This window comes from Spea bombifrons, chromosome 5, assembly GCF_027358695.1.
Source record: "Spea bombifrons isolate aSpeBom1 chromosome 5, aSpeBom1.2.pri, whole genome shotgun sequence".
NCBI classification, from domain to species: Eukaryota; Metazoa; Chordata; class Amphibia; order Anura; family Pelobatidae; genus Spea; species Spea bombifrons.
The window spans coordinates 32,105,860-32,123,953 of record NC_071091.1 but is presented as its reverse complement, the minus strand read 5'-3'; the positions used below and the strand labels follow the sequence as shown (position 1 = coordinate 32,123,953).

At 37.2% G+C, this 18,094-nt stretch overlaps 1 protein-coding gene across 1 annotated transcript; it reads left to right on the top strand.

Annotated features, from left to right (window-relative positions):
* Window positions 1-532: 532 nt before the first annotated feature.
* LOC128497641 (mediator of RNA polymerase II transcription subunit 1-like) lies at window positions 533-17,569 on the top strand. The gene is made up of 17 exons (XM_053467805.1): window positions 533-695; window positions 1,434-1,534; window positions 2,517-2,601; window positions 3,469-3,523; window positions 5,001-5,133; window positions 8,824-8,852; window positions 9,978-10,049; window positions 10,153-10,227; window positions 10,982-11,055; window positions 12,021-12,086; window positions 12,216-12,324; window positions 12,460-12,584; window positions 13,600-13,748; window positions 13,997-14,192; window positions 15,285-15,380; window positions 15,874-15,979; window positions 16,772-17,569. Exons 1-17 carry the CDS (start codon window positions 533-535, stop codon window positions 17,499-17,501), a joined length of 2,364 nt encoding a protein of 787 aa, XP_053323780.1. The 3' UTR covers window positions 17,502-17,569.
* The last annotated feature ends 525 nt before the right edge of the window (window positions 17,570-18,094 follow it).

Sequence of the window (18,094 nt, the reverse complement as noted above, 5' to 3'; positions counted from 1 at the left end):
TATATATATATCTGTGTGGGTAAGGTTGTATTAATGGCCAATTAAATACTACATTCAATTCTTACAAAAGCCACTTCACTATTTATTATACAGCACTGATATGTGTCTCCAGCAAGAAGTTCTGAGCTGGCCCTGCACAATGCATTAAATGGTTAAGGAGACTTGAGCAATCTCACTGGTTTAACTATACATGATGCTGGGTCCACATAGCCTCATCCTGCAGCTCATCCTTCATAATGTAAAATGAAGTCAAAGAGCCAAAACCACAACTCTCCTGCCAACTCACTGTATTTATTATGCCTGGTAATACGTAATAAGTCATATGCATCAGCTGTCAACATTGCCGCGCTTAAAAGGACATAAGATAGAAAATAAGAAATATCATGAAAATGCATTTTTAAGAAATGTAGCTTTAACTAAGGTGCCTTCACCTGATCAGGTTGAAATTGCCCAGGTGTGGCAGGATTTATCAGGAGCAGGGGAAGAGATATTAGTGTGTGTCCAAGTAAAAAATAACCCCAGTATGTCAATTATGGAGCCTGTGGTTGATCTGACAGTAGAGGAGAACTGTGTTGATTTGGCAGAGGAAAAGCCACCAAAATGTCTTTTGATACCAGAGAATGAAATTGATAAGGCAGCTCCTGATGTACTGCCTGTGACCATTGAGCATCAAGAAAGGAAACCACCTGAGTTAGGTAAAGCATTTTTTTTGCACGGTGCCTCTGCAAAGGGTTAAAAAAAAGGATGTTTTTTTTTCCAAAATGTTTTCTATAATTTAATAACATGTTACAAAATGAGTAACTATAGACAAAAGGAACTTCCAACACAACACAAATGTCCCATTTTTTTTTTTTTTACACCTTTTTGGAATATGATGGCACAATAAATTAATAAAGAGGATTGCGCTAACATCGCAAAATACATTTTTTTTTTTTAATGTTCAGACTTGTATATTTTAACTTATTTTTAATAGGGGGCATATATGGCATTTACCCTGTATAACGCTATTAAAAACATTGCTGCCCTGCATAATAAATCTTTAAATTATCTTCCATTAAAGAGAGAGAATTATTCCTTTTATACCTCAAGTAAATATGAGCGCTGGACGAGTGGCTTCATTTACCAAAGTGTCCTCTTTGGGTTGCAGGCCCTTTTTCCTCCCCTGATGTTTTCTGGAGCTCAAACAGTTTTTTTGGTATTAGTGTATTAATTCTTTATAGTCTTCAAAATGACAGTAGTGAGTCTATCCACACCCTCTAAATAATTGTGTCCCTCGCTGGCTATTGGAGATGTTGGAAAGTATAGGTTACATTTCTATTGTTCATGCACTTAGTAGCGTATGGTCCAATTGGTCTAATTAAATTGATTTCTCAGTTTTAAAGTTTTTGTACATTAGTTGTTTTCTACGCGGCTGTCTTGTGTATGTCTTACAGTTCCACCGAAACAAACTATAAAAACCTTACTGGAAAAGTTACATCATAAATATGCCATGAAGCCATGGACCGAAACCTTCAGACTTGTCCGGTACTGCTTGGTAAGAACTTGAATGAAGCTAATAAAGTCCGAGTTATCATGAATGGTTGTTTTGGATAAAATATATTTAATGCTTTGTACGTATTAAAACATATACAAAAGATTAATATCGTGCCTATGGGTATCCTGGATTTACTCGTTCATGGCCAAGTGTATTTTGTAAGCGTAAGGCCCAGAGCCTTTTTGCCGTTTTTCAGCAGGTTGGTTCAACACAAATTCTATATTGTGTATAATTCTATATTGCTTCTTTCAATATTTTTTTTTTTACCATCTTCATTCACAATATTCATTAGAAATAAAATATAAAAAAAATGAGAAAATATTTGTTCCTTTTTTTTTTTGCATAATGGATAGCTAATGCTTAAAAAAAAAAGTATTTGGCAACGTACCCTAGTACATGATATATCTCCCCCCATTACATTTGAGATGGTGGACAGGAAAAAGGTTGATTTTAAATTGATCTGGCAGTTTCAAATTTGCTGGATTGCTCTCTTCCATGGTGGGCACCCCTGATGATGTCATCGTTTTTGCCTAAAATTGAGTAATTTAGAAGATTTTTTTGATGTTTTCTGTTGCTGTTCAATTGACAGCCTGCTGACTTGTCTTTATGATATCAGCATGTGTCTTAGCCAATCAAGTTAAAAAAAGCTAAGACGCATAGAGGGTGATATAAAAAGTATATGATCCTTGCCTATCTCTTGCTATAAAAGGAGTAATAGACTAAATGGTCTATGCCACAGATCTCCACTTTTCTGATTTGTTTCTCATTTAATAGTTTTTAATATCTTTGTAAAGTAAATAAGTGACACAGGAAACTGAAACTGGTTTGGTTGATTGCCCCAAATGCCCAAGGCAAACTGAGCTTCACAACAGGTAATCCATTTTTTCTTGTATTGACTGACAAGCTTTTTTTTGTGACAGAATCACATTATCAAGAATAAACTATTTGATTTCTAATTGGTACACTTACTATATTCCTTTAGGACAAGCCTGTTGGCAATTATTTAAAGGACACCCTAGATCACCCATTACTGAAGTGTCAGGGTATGCTCCAAGATGCTGTAAAAGGTGGGTATGGTAACATTGCTGATAGTGTGTGTGTGTGTGTGTGGGGGGGGGGGTCCAGCTCCAGCTCCAGCCCTATAACCCAACATATCAAAAATATATTTCACATAATACTTTAAAAAGTTCAATAATCAATACTTGGTTTCAGGGCCTGACTGGCAATGATGGGGCAGACCTGGCACTTTAAGGCCAGTGGCTGCCTGAGGCTGTAAGTGCAGATGATGGCGGGATACCCACAGCCACGCATGTGGTTTTTATGACAGCTGCACATTGTAGCACCCAACCAGAAAAAAGTCTAGTTTAAAAAAGAAAAATCTAATGTATGGTGTCCACCCAGGTCAGAAAATGGCAATAGATGGGTGGCTTATGCTGTTTCTCAGTTGTCCAAACGCTGTCATCTTGTTACACATAATTGTACATGCCATATTATTGAAATATTTTATTTCGTGTCTTGTTCGGGTCATTTGTTTTTTTCATGCATAGTGTTAAAGCTTCCTATGGTAAAATAACTAAAATAAGATATGACAGCAATCATATGGAAAAGTTGAAAAAGGGGAAATGTTTCAAAGGTTTCAAAATGTTGTGCTGTTTTTTTTTTTTTTTTTTAAGTTTTTTTTTTCCCAATTAGCTGCATATTAAAAGTGATATCATGTTGAACTCTACCATCTGTAGTTTCTAGATTAAAGTAACTGCCTGGGTCAGTATCCCCCAGCGAAACACAACCAGCTTCGTTGTATTGAATTTTACGTAATTACAGTAGGGTGTCTGTCTACGACTTGAAATTATTATATAATTTTTCATGGTGGTATATGAGAATACTTTGATCAAAATATCCAAAAATGTATCTGAAATTCATGTCTTCCATTTCAGCAAAGTCCCTGTCTGCAATACTGACACGTATAGAGTCCATATCGAAGCAAAAGGGGTAAGTTATGGGGTTCTTTTGGTTAATCTTGTCTATTCATGACATTTATACTAGGTAAGCTTAACACCAAGTAAATACACACAAGGAGAACATTGTAATCTGAACTTTTTCCCATTGCAAACCTCTTATTACATCACATTAAATCATTTATTCAAACGGAACAGAATGGGGTTGTACCCTCTCTGGTTCAATATACTACACGTTCATCAATTTATCCTTTGAAGATTTGCAAATATCTGAGACTCTGTAATTTATACAGCTGTTGAGTCTAGCACACACACGTGCTTTTGTGTTTCAGTCCTCCTACCGCATTGCATTATATAATAAATCAGGATACCTATGCACTCTTGTGATTCTCCAAAATAAAATTGCACATTTTGTCAGGGCCCCAACTCTTGTGTTCATGACACGCGTTGAGATTTATATAACCTACCTGAATCTCTGTGGTCTAATATATCTCAAAGGTATTAAGGATTTGCTTCTGTGGATTTTATAAATTAAACTACCCAGTCAAACCATTTGATGTGATAGCTTGGTCAATTTTGCATTAAAACTATCCTATTCATACAGGAAAAAATAACATTTTGTTGAAAACCCTCACTTGTTAGTATTCTTGAGGTTCAATGGCTAATTTGCAAAGCTTTAGAGCAAACCAGGCAGAAGACCTTGTTGCTGTTCCAAAATGCTATCTAAGCATTATTCAAGCTCCGTTGAAAATAATGGCTTATAACTTGGGCTTAAAGAGAGATGGAAAATGGTTTTGATGCATAACTTTCACAATCACTCAGGAATACCTAATAAGGCACAAAGTCGTATTTGGAATATCACATATGTACCGGTACTTTTTATGTATAGTCTTATTGTGCAGAGATGTTGGTGAGATCCTACATAACTTGGCAACATTGTTGCAAGCAGAAGCCTCAAATTCTTGTAATGTGACTTTTACCAATGAGGAGGAATTACACATTTTTGCCTTGAAGACTATTGGGGAATGCTGACCATTATTTATGTACTAATAGCATTATTTTGTTTGTCCTGAAGAAATACATATATACACTTGCACTACACTATTCTGTGTTGCATTGCAATGTTGCGCAATACTACATTTCACCTTACAATGAAAGGGTACGCATTGTATTTAGACTCCTCTGCACAAGCTTTTACCCCTAAGAGAGCGTTTGATTGAGGTTAAGACTTGTCTACAAATTCCTAGACCTACTTTTTGCTTGTCTTCTAAAATAACCCTTTGAATCCTTTAAGCACATTCGATTCCGTTAATTCTCATTACAGATTATTATTATAGCAGTTGCCTAGTTTCTACTACTTAGAACCAAAGTGGGCCGAATAGTTCCTATCTGCTGTCGCCTCAAGACACTCCTTGGTCTTGTCTTATATTCAGGATGGCTTTATGCCTATCACGAGCATGTTTAAATTGCTTACCAACAGTGGAAATAATACCTCTTTCTCTGACTTACAGGTTGGAGTCCCACCTTGCCCCCAATGGACGCATTTGCTACATTACTTCCGAAATGTTTTACATAGAAATTCAAGTAAAGAAGAGTGGAAAAGTAGAATTTGTAAAACTGGCGCACCATGGGGAGGCACCTAAGGTATTAACTTTATATCGCATACTTATAAAGTCAACAATGTTTTTGTGTTTAGCATTCTGCTGTGTGTACTAAACATGCAACTGCACTATTCTTTGCCAGTACAAATGTTGCAGATCAATAAGCATACAACCTCTAAAATTACAAAATAATCCCTTACACCCAACTTTCTGTCTTACCAAGTAACTAAAAAAACATTTGAACAATACTAAATAGTTTTACAAATAATTAAATTATATTAAAGATTATATTAAAGATATTTTCGTATTGGTAAAAACTAGTTCCTTTTACATCCATTGAAAAATGCATATATGTTACCAAAAATGATCCCAGTCTGGATCTGGATAAATGGTTGCATATAATATAGTAATCGTGTAATAAAATAGCAATACAGTTAAAATGCTAATATCCAGAGTTGCTATTCTCCATTTAATAATATAAATTCTTGTCTTGGATGACAGTTCCACTTTTCAAAAAGCTGTTAATGAACTCATAAACCTCCATGGAGGGGGGCAGCGGCGGCATGATCAGTTCCATCTAAGACTTCTTGGAAAATAAATATTCTATTTTAAAGTCACAGTGTGGAAACAAATCCAACCTGCGTCACAGCAGTCTTAGTCTGTATCCTAGCTGCTCTATCTCACAATTTATCATTTCAATAATGGGCCTTGGTGTGTTATTATTACCCTCTGAGAATCCCAGATTTTTGATTGCCGCCACCTTTCGATGCAGTGAATGGGAGATTGTCTCAAATCAAACCTCAGCTTAAAACCTCAAATTAGTGGACAGGTTGCAGTGAATATAAATTCATACATTGAGTCATCTATCCATTTGTTTTAACCTGAGAGCTTTCAGACAGGAATGACTTTATTCTAAAGGAAATGGAAATTACCAGTTGTGTATAACACAAGTCCTTTGTTAAAGGGGGACTGACACATTTCGAAATATACCAGTTCTTACATCCTTATTTAAACTTACATTGTATCATTAAATATTAAAATGTTGTGAGAAATGCTGCCTTGTGACATGGTTTAACCCCTTCGTGACAATGGCTGGTTTTTATTTTTTGTACCCTTCGTGACAATGGCTGTTTTAACATTTCTGCGCTGCTCGTGTTTAGCTGTAATTTGTATTCTTTCCCGTTTACTGAACCCGCAAAGTTTTATATATTGTTTTTCTTCAGGACCAGGAGGGCTTTCTTTTGATGTCGTTGTTTTGATTGTATCATATTATTTACTATAAAAAAAAGTATAAAAGATCGTGAAAGCTTTTACTTAAAATCTTTTACTCATCTATAAAAGCTAATGAAAAAAACCCTAATTAGATTCTGCTATTTCGTCCTGAGTTTAGAAATACCCAATGTTTTTTTTTTTGCTTTTTTTTCTGCACGTTATGGGGCAATAAGTACAGGTAGCGTTTTGCTGTTTCAAAACCATTTTTTCCAAATCTGTTAATGCTTCCCCATGTGCTATTTCGGGTATCTTTGAAGCCTGCCGATGCAATTTACCCCATCAAACCATATATTTTTGAAAACTAGACACCCCAGGGTATTTCGACATCGAGCAACATCGTTTGGGTGCAGAAAGCGCTCTACGTTTGAAGTCATGACGGTCCAGGCACATCAATTGTCGTTAACTCTTTGTTTTCAGGTAACCCTGGACCGTCAATTGTCATTAAGGGGTTAAATTGCTATACTGCAATGTGCTGTGCTGATACCCTAACACACATTACAGTAACATGCGTACTAACATACTTGCACATACTAACACTCACACGCATGCTAAAGGCCATACAATAACACATACACACTTTACTGGCATAAAGCAGCACACTCATGCTAACACCATATGCTAATACTCTCTGCCACCATACGCTTACATACTCAGAGCCCTGTCTTTACTCTGTTGCTGCTCTACAATTTCAAAGTTATGTAACAAGCATGTTACATGATCTCGCTGGGTACCTTGGTTACTGGGTATGCCTGGGTGCTAAAACCCTCCTATGTATTACATCACAGGAATCTTAAGTCCTACAGCCACCCCTAGTCCCTTTTAAACTAGAAGACCTTTCCATGATTTCAGAAATTTGCAGGATTTTATAACTTCGGAGCATGTCTACAAGAGTAGTATTAAGCATTTAGTAAAGCTGGGAAAAATGTCTAGGTGGAACAGCACCTTTGACTGTTGTAAAACACAAAATCTGAACGAATCCCTGCTTTCCCAAAGCTTCCATTTACTCTCTTCCCATTCCCTACCTAGAAGTCGCTTTTGGCTGAGAGGGACAACCTGAGGTCCCTGGTTGGTCCGTCACAAAGCCCATTAGGACATATAGGTAGGTCCTGAGCTTATAGCAGGGACTTTTTACTGAAAGTACACAGGAGATCTATAGATAGCCTGGACTCTTGGCTACCTACCAAGTGATCATGCGTAGCGGCACTGGTACGCTGTCATTCAAGGAATGCATGTGTCACGGCTAGAGGACCAGCAGTGCAGGAACTTGGTATCATCCACCGGTACAGGAGCAGAGCAGTATACTGGTTGCAGCAGGCAAAAGAGTAGTCGTTACACAGAGCCGAAGTCAGGAGTAGGCGAGGACAGGATAATCAAAAACATGCCGGGTCGAACACAGGAGATAGACAGGAACGTCAAAAACAAGCCAAGGTCAGAAGCCAAAATCACAAGGTATTTAATAAGCACAGCCAACATGCACAAGGCACTATCACAGGCAATGAGCTAGTGCAACAGCCAGGTTTAAATAGACATACTAATTGCATTTCCCGCCCGCATGAAATGGAGGCTTGGAACGCATAAGTGTAGTGCCTATAAGAAGCCACACGGTGGTGCACGTGTACACAGAGCCAGAGTCCATGCAGTCTGTGTTCAGGAAACCTGCCAGCGGCTACAGGCGTCGGGGGGTGAGGGTTTCAGTAGAACGGCGGTTCGGGCGGACGGAAGGTAAGTACCCCGCAGTTACAGCATGATCGGGCATTCTCTTCTGGTAAGTGTCGCTGCTAGCACCCACCAGAAGTTCCCTTGGGAACAGTAGAGCCTAAGCAAAGTCTTTCTAGACCTGGCTCAGCTCTCCCATTGCTCCCACTGCTGGCTAATTGCAATTATTACAATCAGCAATGGAGGGCTATAGGGCCCTGCTTGCTGATCACAGTGATGACTGGAATGCAGATTGCAAGCCAGGGCTTCTCATCCAACATCAGTTCCTGACCTAACACAGATAACCCAGACCTACTGTGTGCAAACTAATACAAATAGTTGCCGCACAACTATTAATGTACTGTAATAAGAATATTAACATGGAATAAAATAAAAACAAAAATGTTGGCAATATTTTGTTCTGATCATATCTGGAAAACTCATGTACATATAGGTGCCTGCATACTTTTAGTCATATTGCATATTATTCCAATAGACAAGCCTGGACTGGCCATCTGGCACACTGGAGAAATGCCTTGGGTTAAAACAATTTATAGAGACTTTTACAGTATCTTGGCCAAAACAAAAGAAAATAGTGAGTTAATAGGAAATCTGTTCAAGCAATTATTAAATTAATTTTGAAAGTTATAGAATATATATTTGAATTGAACTGTTTAGTTCAATAATTTCAGATAGCAAATGTAGTATTCAAATTTTACTTGCAAATCTGATCACAATGATGATTTTGTATTTATTTTGCTTCTAGAACTGCAGGGAAATGCTCCAGTTTCTCAGGTATAATCTTTTATTAATTTGTTAAACATGTAAATCAAAAGCCACAGTGAAATGGAAGGGACCAATATGTATGCTATATAATACGTATGTGCCCCCAGACAGCTTGCCTGTGCCATCTTTGTCCCCAAACAGCCTGCCTGTGCCTCTGTTTACACCACTAACCTGCCAGAGTGGTGTGTCTTTCTGCTTCCGTGGTGTGTGCAGACTGATTTAGCATGGAGGAAGTGGAAATTATGTCACTTCCTGCCTGTTGGATCAGTCTGCCACAGTGTGTAGGCAGAGAGTGTATTACCCACACCTGGTGGCTTTAAAGGGGCAGACAAGTGGTCACAGGGGTCACTCTAGAGTGGCATGCCTGGTTGTGACCCCTGCGACCATGATTGTTATGCACCTGAATACATATATCAAATAATTACAATTACTTGCTTGCTATTTCATGTGCTATACAATATTAATGACCCTGTTTCAATGAATTAAGTGGTCTCTCGCTCAGTAATGCAAAAGTTCCTGCAAACTTGTCCCTCTACTGTATCTGTACTTTGAGTATGAAAAGGAGATAAACTGAGATAAAACATCAAACAAGTAAATGTAGTAAATATACATGGTGTACAATCCAAAGGGTCATGTTCTACTATGTAATGGCTGTTCTAAACTCTTCTCTATTACCCCATCTGTCATAGTAAAACATTAGAAACAGTAACCAACAGGTTGTACACCACACACCAAGTGATACACAAAGCAACAACTTAACCTTTTTTAAATCGTAGATGCTGCTCCCTCACAAGTACTCCTCCAATACTTTAGTTGCAAATCACTTGAATTTGCACTCTTGTATTCGAATGGTTCCCTTGAAATGAAAAAAAGCTAAACAACTTGACAGATAAGAACCATTTGTTCCATTTAGTCTGCAATGCATCCTGATATAAATATGCAAACATTTCGCCAAGTGTCTATGGGTACCAATGACTTCCTCTTAGGTGACGAAGATAATATAGGGTATTTTTCATAGAAATACTATAGTTTTTTTTTTTTTTTTTTTTTAAGAATAAGTTGTTTCTGTGCGTTTTCCATAAATATGCTTTCCTTTCAGTGAAGAAAACATGGTTTTATCTTTCTGTTCTATAGAATAAAGGATTTTGAGAGTTTCGGGATGAACCTAGAAGGGCTTTTAAATTTATACAACATTCCAGGAAATAGGTATTTTATATATATAATCTTATATATTCCGGGTTTTTGTTTTTTTGTTTCTTAACATTAACAGAGCCTGTTTGCTGCCCCCTTTTTGTTTTTCTGTCTCCAGTGAAACAAAAGCTAAAGTATACCTTGCCTTGCAGTGCCTGGAAGCAGACTTGTATACCATGCTCAATATGGGAAGGTAACATAATTTGTCTCTTCTACATATCTTAAAAAGTGGGTTACTAGCATGATGTAATAGAGACAGCAGTATGTGCTATCATAGTCACGACAGCAGATCACTGTGATACAACCAGGGGAAGGGCTGACACCTTCTGGCTTGTGAAGCAAGCAACACCAAGGGTTTTTTTTTTTGTCTTTTTTTCTCCTCACCCTGTTACTAACACACAGTAACACAAAACACTATACATGGAGACTATTTTCACTTCTACCACTGGGTCACATAACACAACACAGAGCGCCTTCCTCTACTTGCGGGCTGGCCCAATTTGGAATGGCACTGTTTGAAGAATTTGTACGGACATTCGGGCCAGTCCACCTCTGGACAGAGTCAGTAGTCACTATGTTTACCCAAAATGACACCAGAAACAGGCATATTTATTCACTAAAGTTAAAGGTTCCTCCTGCAAGAAGGGCTGAGCAGGCCCTGCATAATGTGTAGTTCAATCAGAATTCTCACTGATCTAGTTATTGGTTATGCAAGCCCGGCAAACTCTTCCTAGAGCACAAATTCACTGGGATTGACCCTTCATAACACATAATGTAGTTGAAGACCATGCACCAGAATATATTTTCTATCCAATTCCCTCTTGTAATCTTATAATAGTCAAATAGTTAGCAAGGCCATCATTCTTTGGCTTTTCTCTTTAGCCAGACAGAACTTATTTAAGCATAAATGGATAATAAATGTGACAAAAAATACTTTCTTTTATTAGGCTTAACGCTAATGAGGACAGAGTGACTGCAATTCTACATGGACCAGTTGGTCACATCACTGCCAGAAATGGAGGTAAACAAATTTTATAGCTTCATTCTATGAAACGGACCCTATTCTGATTGGATCGTGTAACTAGAATTAGATCTAGATTTTAGAAATGTAAACTAAACTGTCATGTTTACATAAATATTTTGCTAAAATCTGTGATCCCTAAAGGAGCAGGCATATGGATTCTCTCAACCACACCAAACTCTTAATGAGTCTAATCTATAACTGTTATTACATTTGCATTGAAAAGGAGAAGTTGAAAATCACATTAGGAAGTAGTGTAAGAAAGTAGCTTTTCATTGGCCATCCAATCTAGCACATGCAGATTTCATACCAATGGTTATACCGAACGCCTAGAACAATAAAGATAAAGTTGGGAATTTGGAGGTCAGTATATTATGGGCAAAATATTTGAAGGAACAGTAAAGTGAAAATCAAACCTTGTATAAAGAACAAAGATGTGGTCCAATCTCTTCATACCCGCTTTATATTTACACTCAAAAATATTCTTTATAGATTTGCACATATCTGACATACATTTTATGTGTATGCATTATTCTGTAAATGTCATGCCCTGAAGTCCCAATATGTTTGTGTTTGTCTGCTCTTGTATAATAGTTCAAACGGTAAGGCGAGTAAACAAACAAAACGGCAAATCTTAGAGTTTTACTTGGTTGGCAGAGAATGGAGTGGAAACTGCTTAAATATATATATATATATATATATATATATATATATATATATATATATATATATATATATATATATATATATATATAAAATATATATATATATATAATTATAATATATTTATTTATTTTTCTTAAAAAAAACATACATAAGTCTGTTTTTCTGGCCAATAACCTGTTTTATGGTTTGGGTGATATTATAATCTTTTTTTTTTTTTTTTTTTTTTTTTTTTGCAATCTTTATTATATAACACAAACCCCAGTAGAGTTATTATATCTCGTATTTATTTTTCTCTCCAGGGACCCCATTGAATATAGAATATTATATTTCTCCATCTCAAATCTTGGAAGAAAAGCTTAAGCCAGGTACACATCATTTGCTTTCATCTTTTTTGTTTGTTTTAGCATCTTGCTAATTGTGATTCCTATCCCTTTTTAAGTCTTTTATGTAGCAGTAGCCTTTCTTAATGTGGTTTGTTCGATTCTCTTCTCCAGGAACCTGCGTAGTAGGTGCTGCGACATCTGTAACTGTCGCGGGTACAAAAAACTATTACCATCTTCCAGTCTCTCCCCTAATAAATGAGTCTCAGCAAGAAGGTAGAAGGTACCTCCAAAAAAGTAGTTTGCATTAAAGAGCATAGGATGGCTTGAATGTCCCATTAGTAAAGTTCTCATAAGTGTAGACCGTGCCTAATGTTGCATACTAACTTTGCTTTGTGTTTTTATGTGTTTATTTTAGCATTCCTGTATTTACAGCTCTTACTGATGACTTGAATCTAGCCTTGCCCGCTTGCTTCTTCCTAATGTTCTCGGAGCCTGTACCGTTAATTTTGTCTTTTATTCATATGATCCAGAACATAACAGGTATAAAATTGATTTACGGGCGACGGCAAATGGTATACGTAAAGTAATCGCCTAACACATTAAATACCAAACGGCACAGAGATCATTTTTGTAATGTTTCTGTCACCTGAACCATAGTAGGATTATACACAGGCTTAATGATTGTCTCGTTAATGCTCATATTAAAAAATCTGCAGTGAGCCTCGTTCAGTTAGATGCTAATTGGCCAATTCTTTAGTTTTTCTTTAAGCTTACCGTATGTTTTCTTTATTCCAAAGTGTCCTCTGGTATAGTTGGAGCAACGCTTCCTATGAAAATGTCTTTCTCCCCACTCCTGATCAAGCAGACAGTGTAGTGAAGTATGTTTTCCTTGCATGCGTAGGTTGGGCCTCCATTATTTTAAATGGGAGCTCAGCTGGTATACAGCAAGTTGAGTTGACGTGCACAACTGTGCGTCTGCCGGATGTATACTTAAGTACACCAGAAGCAAACAAGGGAATTAAAAATGACATTCCTTTTTAATACATTTTCATGCAGTAAAATAAACTGGAGACCATGAAAAATGGACTCCAGTGTATGCTTTACATGGTGAGCCCCTTTTAAGATTTTGTTTATTTAATTACTTTTGAAGAGATACTTGGTTAGACGTTCTACTATTTCAGTTGTCCTTAACAGTAACTTACCACTAGACATAAAACCAAAATGTTGTTGTTCCCATGTGTTGGCCCTATTTTTATGATTATTTCTGAAAAGGTTTGGTCAACAGTAAAGCCAGTTGTGGCATCATAAACAATGTTGATAGTAGAAAGTTATACTCTACAGAGTAGGAGAAACAATACATTTCAATAATTTTTGTGTGTTTTCTTCCTTAAAGCCTATCAAAGCGTTCCATTTCCATGAAATACAGCCACGTAGAACTGCATACATTGTATTATATATATATATATATATATATATAACACAATAATCAGTTCTATCCTAAATATTATCTCATAGTAGATATTGCAAAAAAGAATGAACACAATTTGTTTTAAAGGGCTTTCAGTTTTTGGAATAAGGCAGTCTCCCTTACATGAGCTCCTCATTCAGATGACCACCAAACCCAATGGAGCTCAGGAAGTTTGTAAAGAGCCCAGGTTTATAAAGGTATATTGTGAGCACGTGAAATCTTGGTGTTTGTGGAGGGTACGTTCTTAACCGCACTTATAATGCACACGTTTGTTTAAATGAATGTACAGTCTGACCTAAATTTTGTAGTGGGTAAAGCAAGATACATAGGATGCATATGAACAGGACATGGTTCCTGTAGGGATTTGTAATGGTTGGTGGAAAGTCTGGTTGCTTTTGCAGTAGGAGAGAATTACATATAGTATTAGGGAGTATTGGTGAATAATTACAAATTTTGGTTTGTTAATTAATCCTTGTTTTGTTAGTCTGTTCCAGATAGCATGGATCAGTGCTACTATATATACTCCAGCATGGAAGAGTGTGCCTTAATGGGTGCCTCGGTTAATAAAATACCTTTCACTCATCCAAGTCATGTACCTCAAATCCTGGAATTGCTTCGGCAACAGGCTGCCTACAATGCTCTTGTATGTAGCTGTATATCCAACAACAGAAAAACCAAAGGTAAATATGAAATGACCACATAATACCTTAGCATGTGCCATGAAAAAAACTTTGTCATAGTAAGCTTTCCCTGGCAATGTCCTTCCTCTACGGCTAATGTGGTGGGGGGACTGAATGAATGCCAGACAGAGATCTGTGCTGGAAGTAACTATAAAGTAATAAAGTTTGTGTCTACCCTTTGTCAGTTTGAACTTAACATTGAACTGTTCTCATTACCACTTCATCACTTAAGTAAACCAACTAAATTACGGTAATTGATAAATTAAAAAAACAATGACTGTAAAAAAAGACTGTTTTTAGATATGTAGTTTAGTTCACCTTATGTATTCACTATGTATTCTGAGTTTAAAGGCAGCTTGTAGCAGTGGTAGCTTTATTATGTTTCTTGCCCTGAAGTTCTCTCCGTTCACCTTACCTCTCCTCTACTAAGGCTCCCTAGACCAATCAAAAACAATCAGTAACTTAATAGGGGAGAGATAGGTTAATGGGGATGAATAATCATGCAGCGCTTATACCGTGAACGTTAACACCCTTTCCCATGATATAAATGTAAGTTATATGTAACAGGTGTGTGTATATATACGATGTCCTTAAAGAAACACCATTATACAGGCTTTTACTTGGTGTATACAATAAGCATAGAATTTTAAATATCTGCACATGTACCTATGTTGGAAGGCTAGATCTTATGGATCTTTTGCGCACGTAACTTAACTTACTACCACCGTTCATCAGAAGCCTTTGTCTTACCAAACAGTTATAGTGTAGGGAGTCTGGAGGAGATAACATTCAAGTTTTTGTGACTTTCATTTTAGTTCAAGGGGCTTGTTCTGTTCATCCTAGAATTCCAGATTTCATCAAAATCAATCCACTCTAGAAAGCATTTAGCGGCTATTAGTTGCTAAAATATCCAAATATATAATACTCATTTATCCAGCATCAAAGAATTCCTCTATTCCTCCAAAAACCGTTGGTGCCAGTCTTTATGCGTTATCTACTGATTGAAAGCTGGTGAGCTTCCTGAAGATTGGGATGAACCTATTGGGTTTGACATCTAATCTAGCATTATCTAAATTTCTCTTATCTCTTCAGACAGTGGTGATTTGCTTCACTTTGAAGTCTTGTTGCAATTGGACTGTAGAATCTCTATTTCATTCCAGCATCCTACAGGTTCCAGTCTTTGCTGTGGTATGTATTTAACATGGGGACTTCTAACCATTTATATGCCTAACATCTTGCGCTCATTGAATCATAGTTTATGCAGGAGGCCTTTTCTTTCCACATAATTTGCACTGTGGGTCATCTCCATAGTCTACACATATTCAGCACATGCACACCTTCATACTGTAGCTCAACCTTGCCCTGCAAGTTTGCAGTCAATTCTCTCCCCTAACCACCAGCACATTGTGCCCACCCTCCACATGTAGTATAGGACTCCATTTCCTTTTTGTTCTGGGGCTATCCAGGTGAAACCAGACAGGTGGCAACCCAAATTCCAATAATTGTGCATAAGAAAAATACAGGCGCTGTCCCTTTTACATAAAAGATAGTGGTGGACTTTTCAATGGTTGCCTTCAAGCTGCCACAAGAAAATGGCCAGTTATGGATTTAAGTCATTGTGCTACTACACTGTCTACTTTTTAAAAAGTAAAAATCAATGCTTTTTCGTGTCTTTCCGCAGTTTCCATTGATGTGAATTCCAGGCAATTAAGAAGCAATATCTATACAAGCGCATTAGATCCTCCTTTTCCATGTAGCTCAGAATTTATTACTCAAGTTATGGAACGGTAATCTGACATATTGAATTCTCTGGTTTGGTAATGTCAATATTGTGACTGGCAGTTGCACACACTCACTGCAGGTGATGTCTGAATGCACTGCTTTTGCTGAACTACCAGCACATTAAGTTAGTAAGAACTTCTAGGTATATATGTGTGAAGGGTCAGGTTTACCCTACTGATCTTGTATAAACATATTGACTCTTCTCTCATGACTGCAGACCACTAGAGTCCCTTGATGTCTCAGACTCGTTGAACTGATCAGCTGCGAGTTTCACCACCTGAAGGAATCTAGCATTAATTGTGACACAAGTGCTACCTACAAAGTTGACTCCCAATTGGAAACAATCAGTTTACAATCCTATGGAAATAGTGCATTTACAATACCTAAATTCATGGTAGACTCAGGGAGGAGTGAGTTTAATCCGTAGTCAATATATCTTAAATATTAGCACAATGTTTTTTATTCTAAAACTAAACAAAATTGTTGTATGTTGTAACACATGCAATCGTCCTCTAAATGAAAGCAGATGGAAGGGCTGTCCAATTTTTGACCCTAAACAGATACCCAAGAGTATCATTCAATTGATTCAAGCTGTAGAAGACCTACATGGTACTATGCATACTGCAATAAATCCGAGTAGTAGTAGTAGAGATGTGAAACGCATAGCTGTGACAAGGTAGACAAGTTACATTCATTTATTGTAAATGTGCATATTAAAACATCCAACTCATTTTTCCCTCAAATGTTTGAGCTTTTTGATGCAGGAAAGCATCTTAACAGACATTTCTATCTTTCAGCTGCATGTCCATACCCATTACTATGAGAACTATTTTCAAGAGGGCCGAGAAGGAGAAGACTTCTCAGGAAATGACAATTTCTGGTGCAGTTTACAACCAGTCTGCACTGTCAGGAGGTTTAATGGAGAGCTCCCAGTGTATGCCTAATATAGTACAACATGGCAGACCACAAGAGATCCAATCAAGCTTTGAAAATAACAACCTATGTGTCTCATTACCTAACACAACCCATAATGATAATAATTCAATGCCAGATTGCAAAGGGGCAATGGAGTCAAACACGCAAGAATTTAGTTCTACAAATGTTCATGATGTTCATGATACAAACTTTAGCACTGGACATGTAGATGCTATTGTGGCAGAAACATACTCTACCATAGCCGAACATTCATCTGCTGTCATTATTCCTAAACAAGATTCTGTAACTGTACAGGATCTTAGTCCTATCCCCACTGAACACCCAAGTCATATGATGGCAGAAGGCCTCAGTCCTATCATGGCGGAAGACCACAGCTTGGTTCTAGAAGACCACAGCCCTATGATTACAGAGGAACAAAATCCCAGTGTTGCTGAAAAGCTTAGTTCCAGCTTCGCAGAAGAACCAAGCTCAAGCTTTACTGGAGAACTCAGCTCGAGCATCACAGAAGAGCTCAGCTTAAGTGTCACAGGATTAATGGCGCCAGGCTCAGTTCCAGAAAATGAAACCAATGACTTCTATGAAATACAATAATGAGAATTTAATTTGTTTGTTAAATATATAAATGTTTCAAAGCATAACCCACTGTATTCATTTTGTTATTGGGTATGTTGGTGTCCTACCTTTTATTTAGACAAATGCTTAGTTTTCTGTGGCTCTTGCCAAAGTGAAGAAGTTTTAGGTTTGTACGGCTGTCATTTGATTCACTTCAGACAATAAACGTACGAGATCCATGAAATATAATCGGTAAAAATAGTGATAGCGGTATCAGAAAAGTTAAGGCTATGGAACACCTATATAAGTATAACTTCTAATGTACTTAGTATGGATAATGCTATTGAAAATCCATCAGGTGTATAACCCTCCCACAAAAACAGGTAACGAAAAAGAAGAAGAGAATTATCGATGAACCTGGTGTCCCTCTTGGCAAAACACACACCATTTTCTTTGCAATAGGAACTAGAAAGCAATCCTTACTTTGTTCAGTCTCAAGCTTGTGCCGTTATTATTTAGAGGCTAATGTTTCTGAACACAGTGTTTGAAGTTCCATTCCGCAAAACTATAACATTCTTGCACACTCTAGATAAGGCCTAAAATGAGTGATTTATCATGCGGCTTATTTTGCA

Coding starts and splice junctions, on each gene's coding strand:
- LOC128497641 (XM_053467805.1), top strand. CDS start 533: ATGGAGCCTGTGGTTGATCTGACAGTAGAGGAGAACTGTGTTGATTTG. Junction 5,134..8,823: donor ACCATGGGGAGGCACCTAAG/GTATTAACTTTA, acceptor TTTTGCTTCTAG/AACTGCAGGGAAATGCTCCA. Junction 8,853..9,977: donor GAAATGCTCCAGTTTCTCAG/GTATAATCTTTT, acceptor TCTGTTCTATAG/AATAAAGGATTTTGAGAGTT.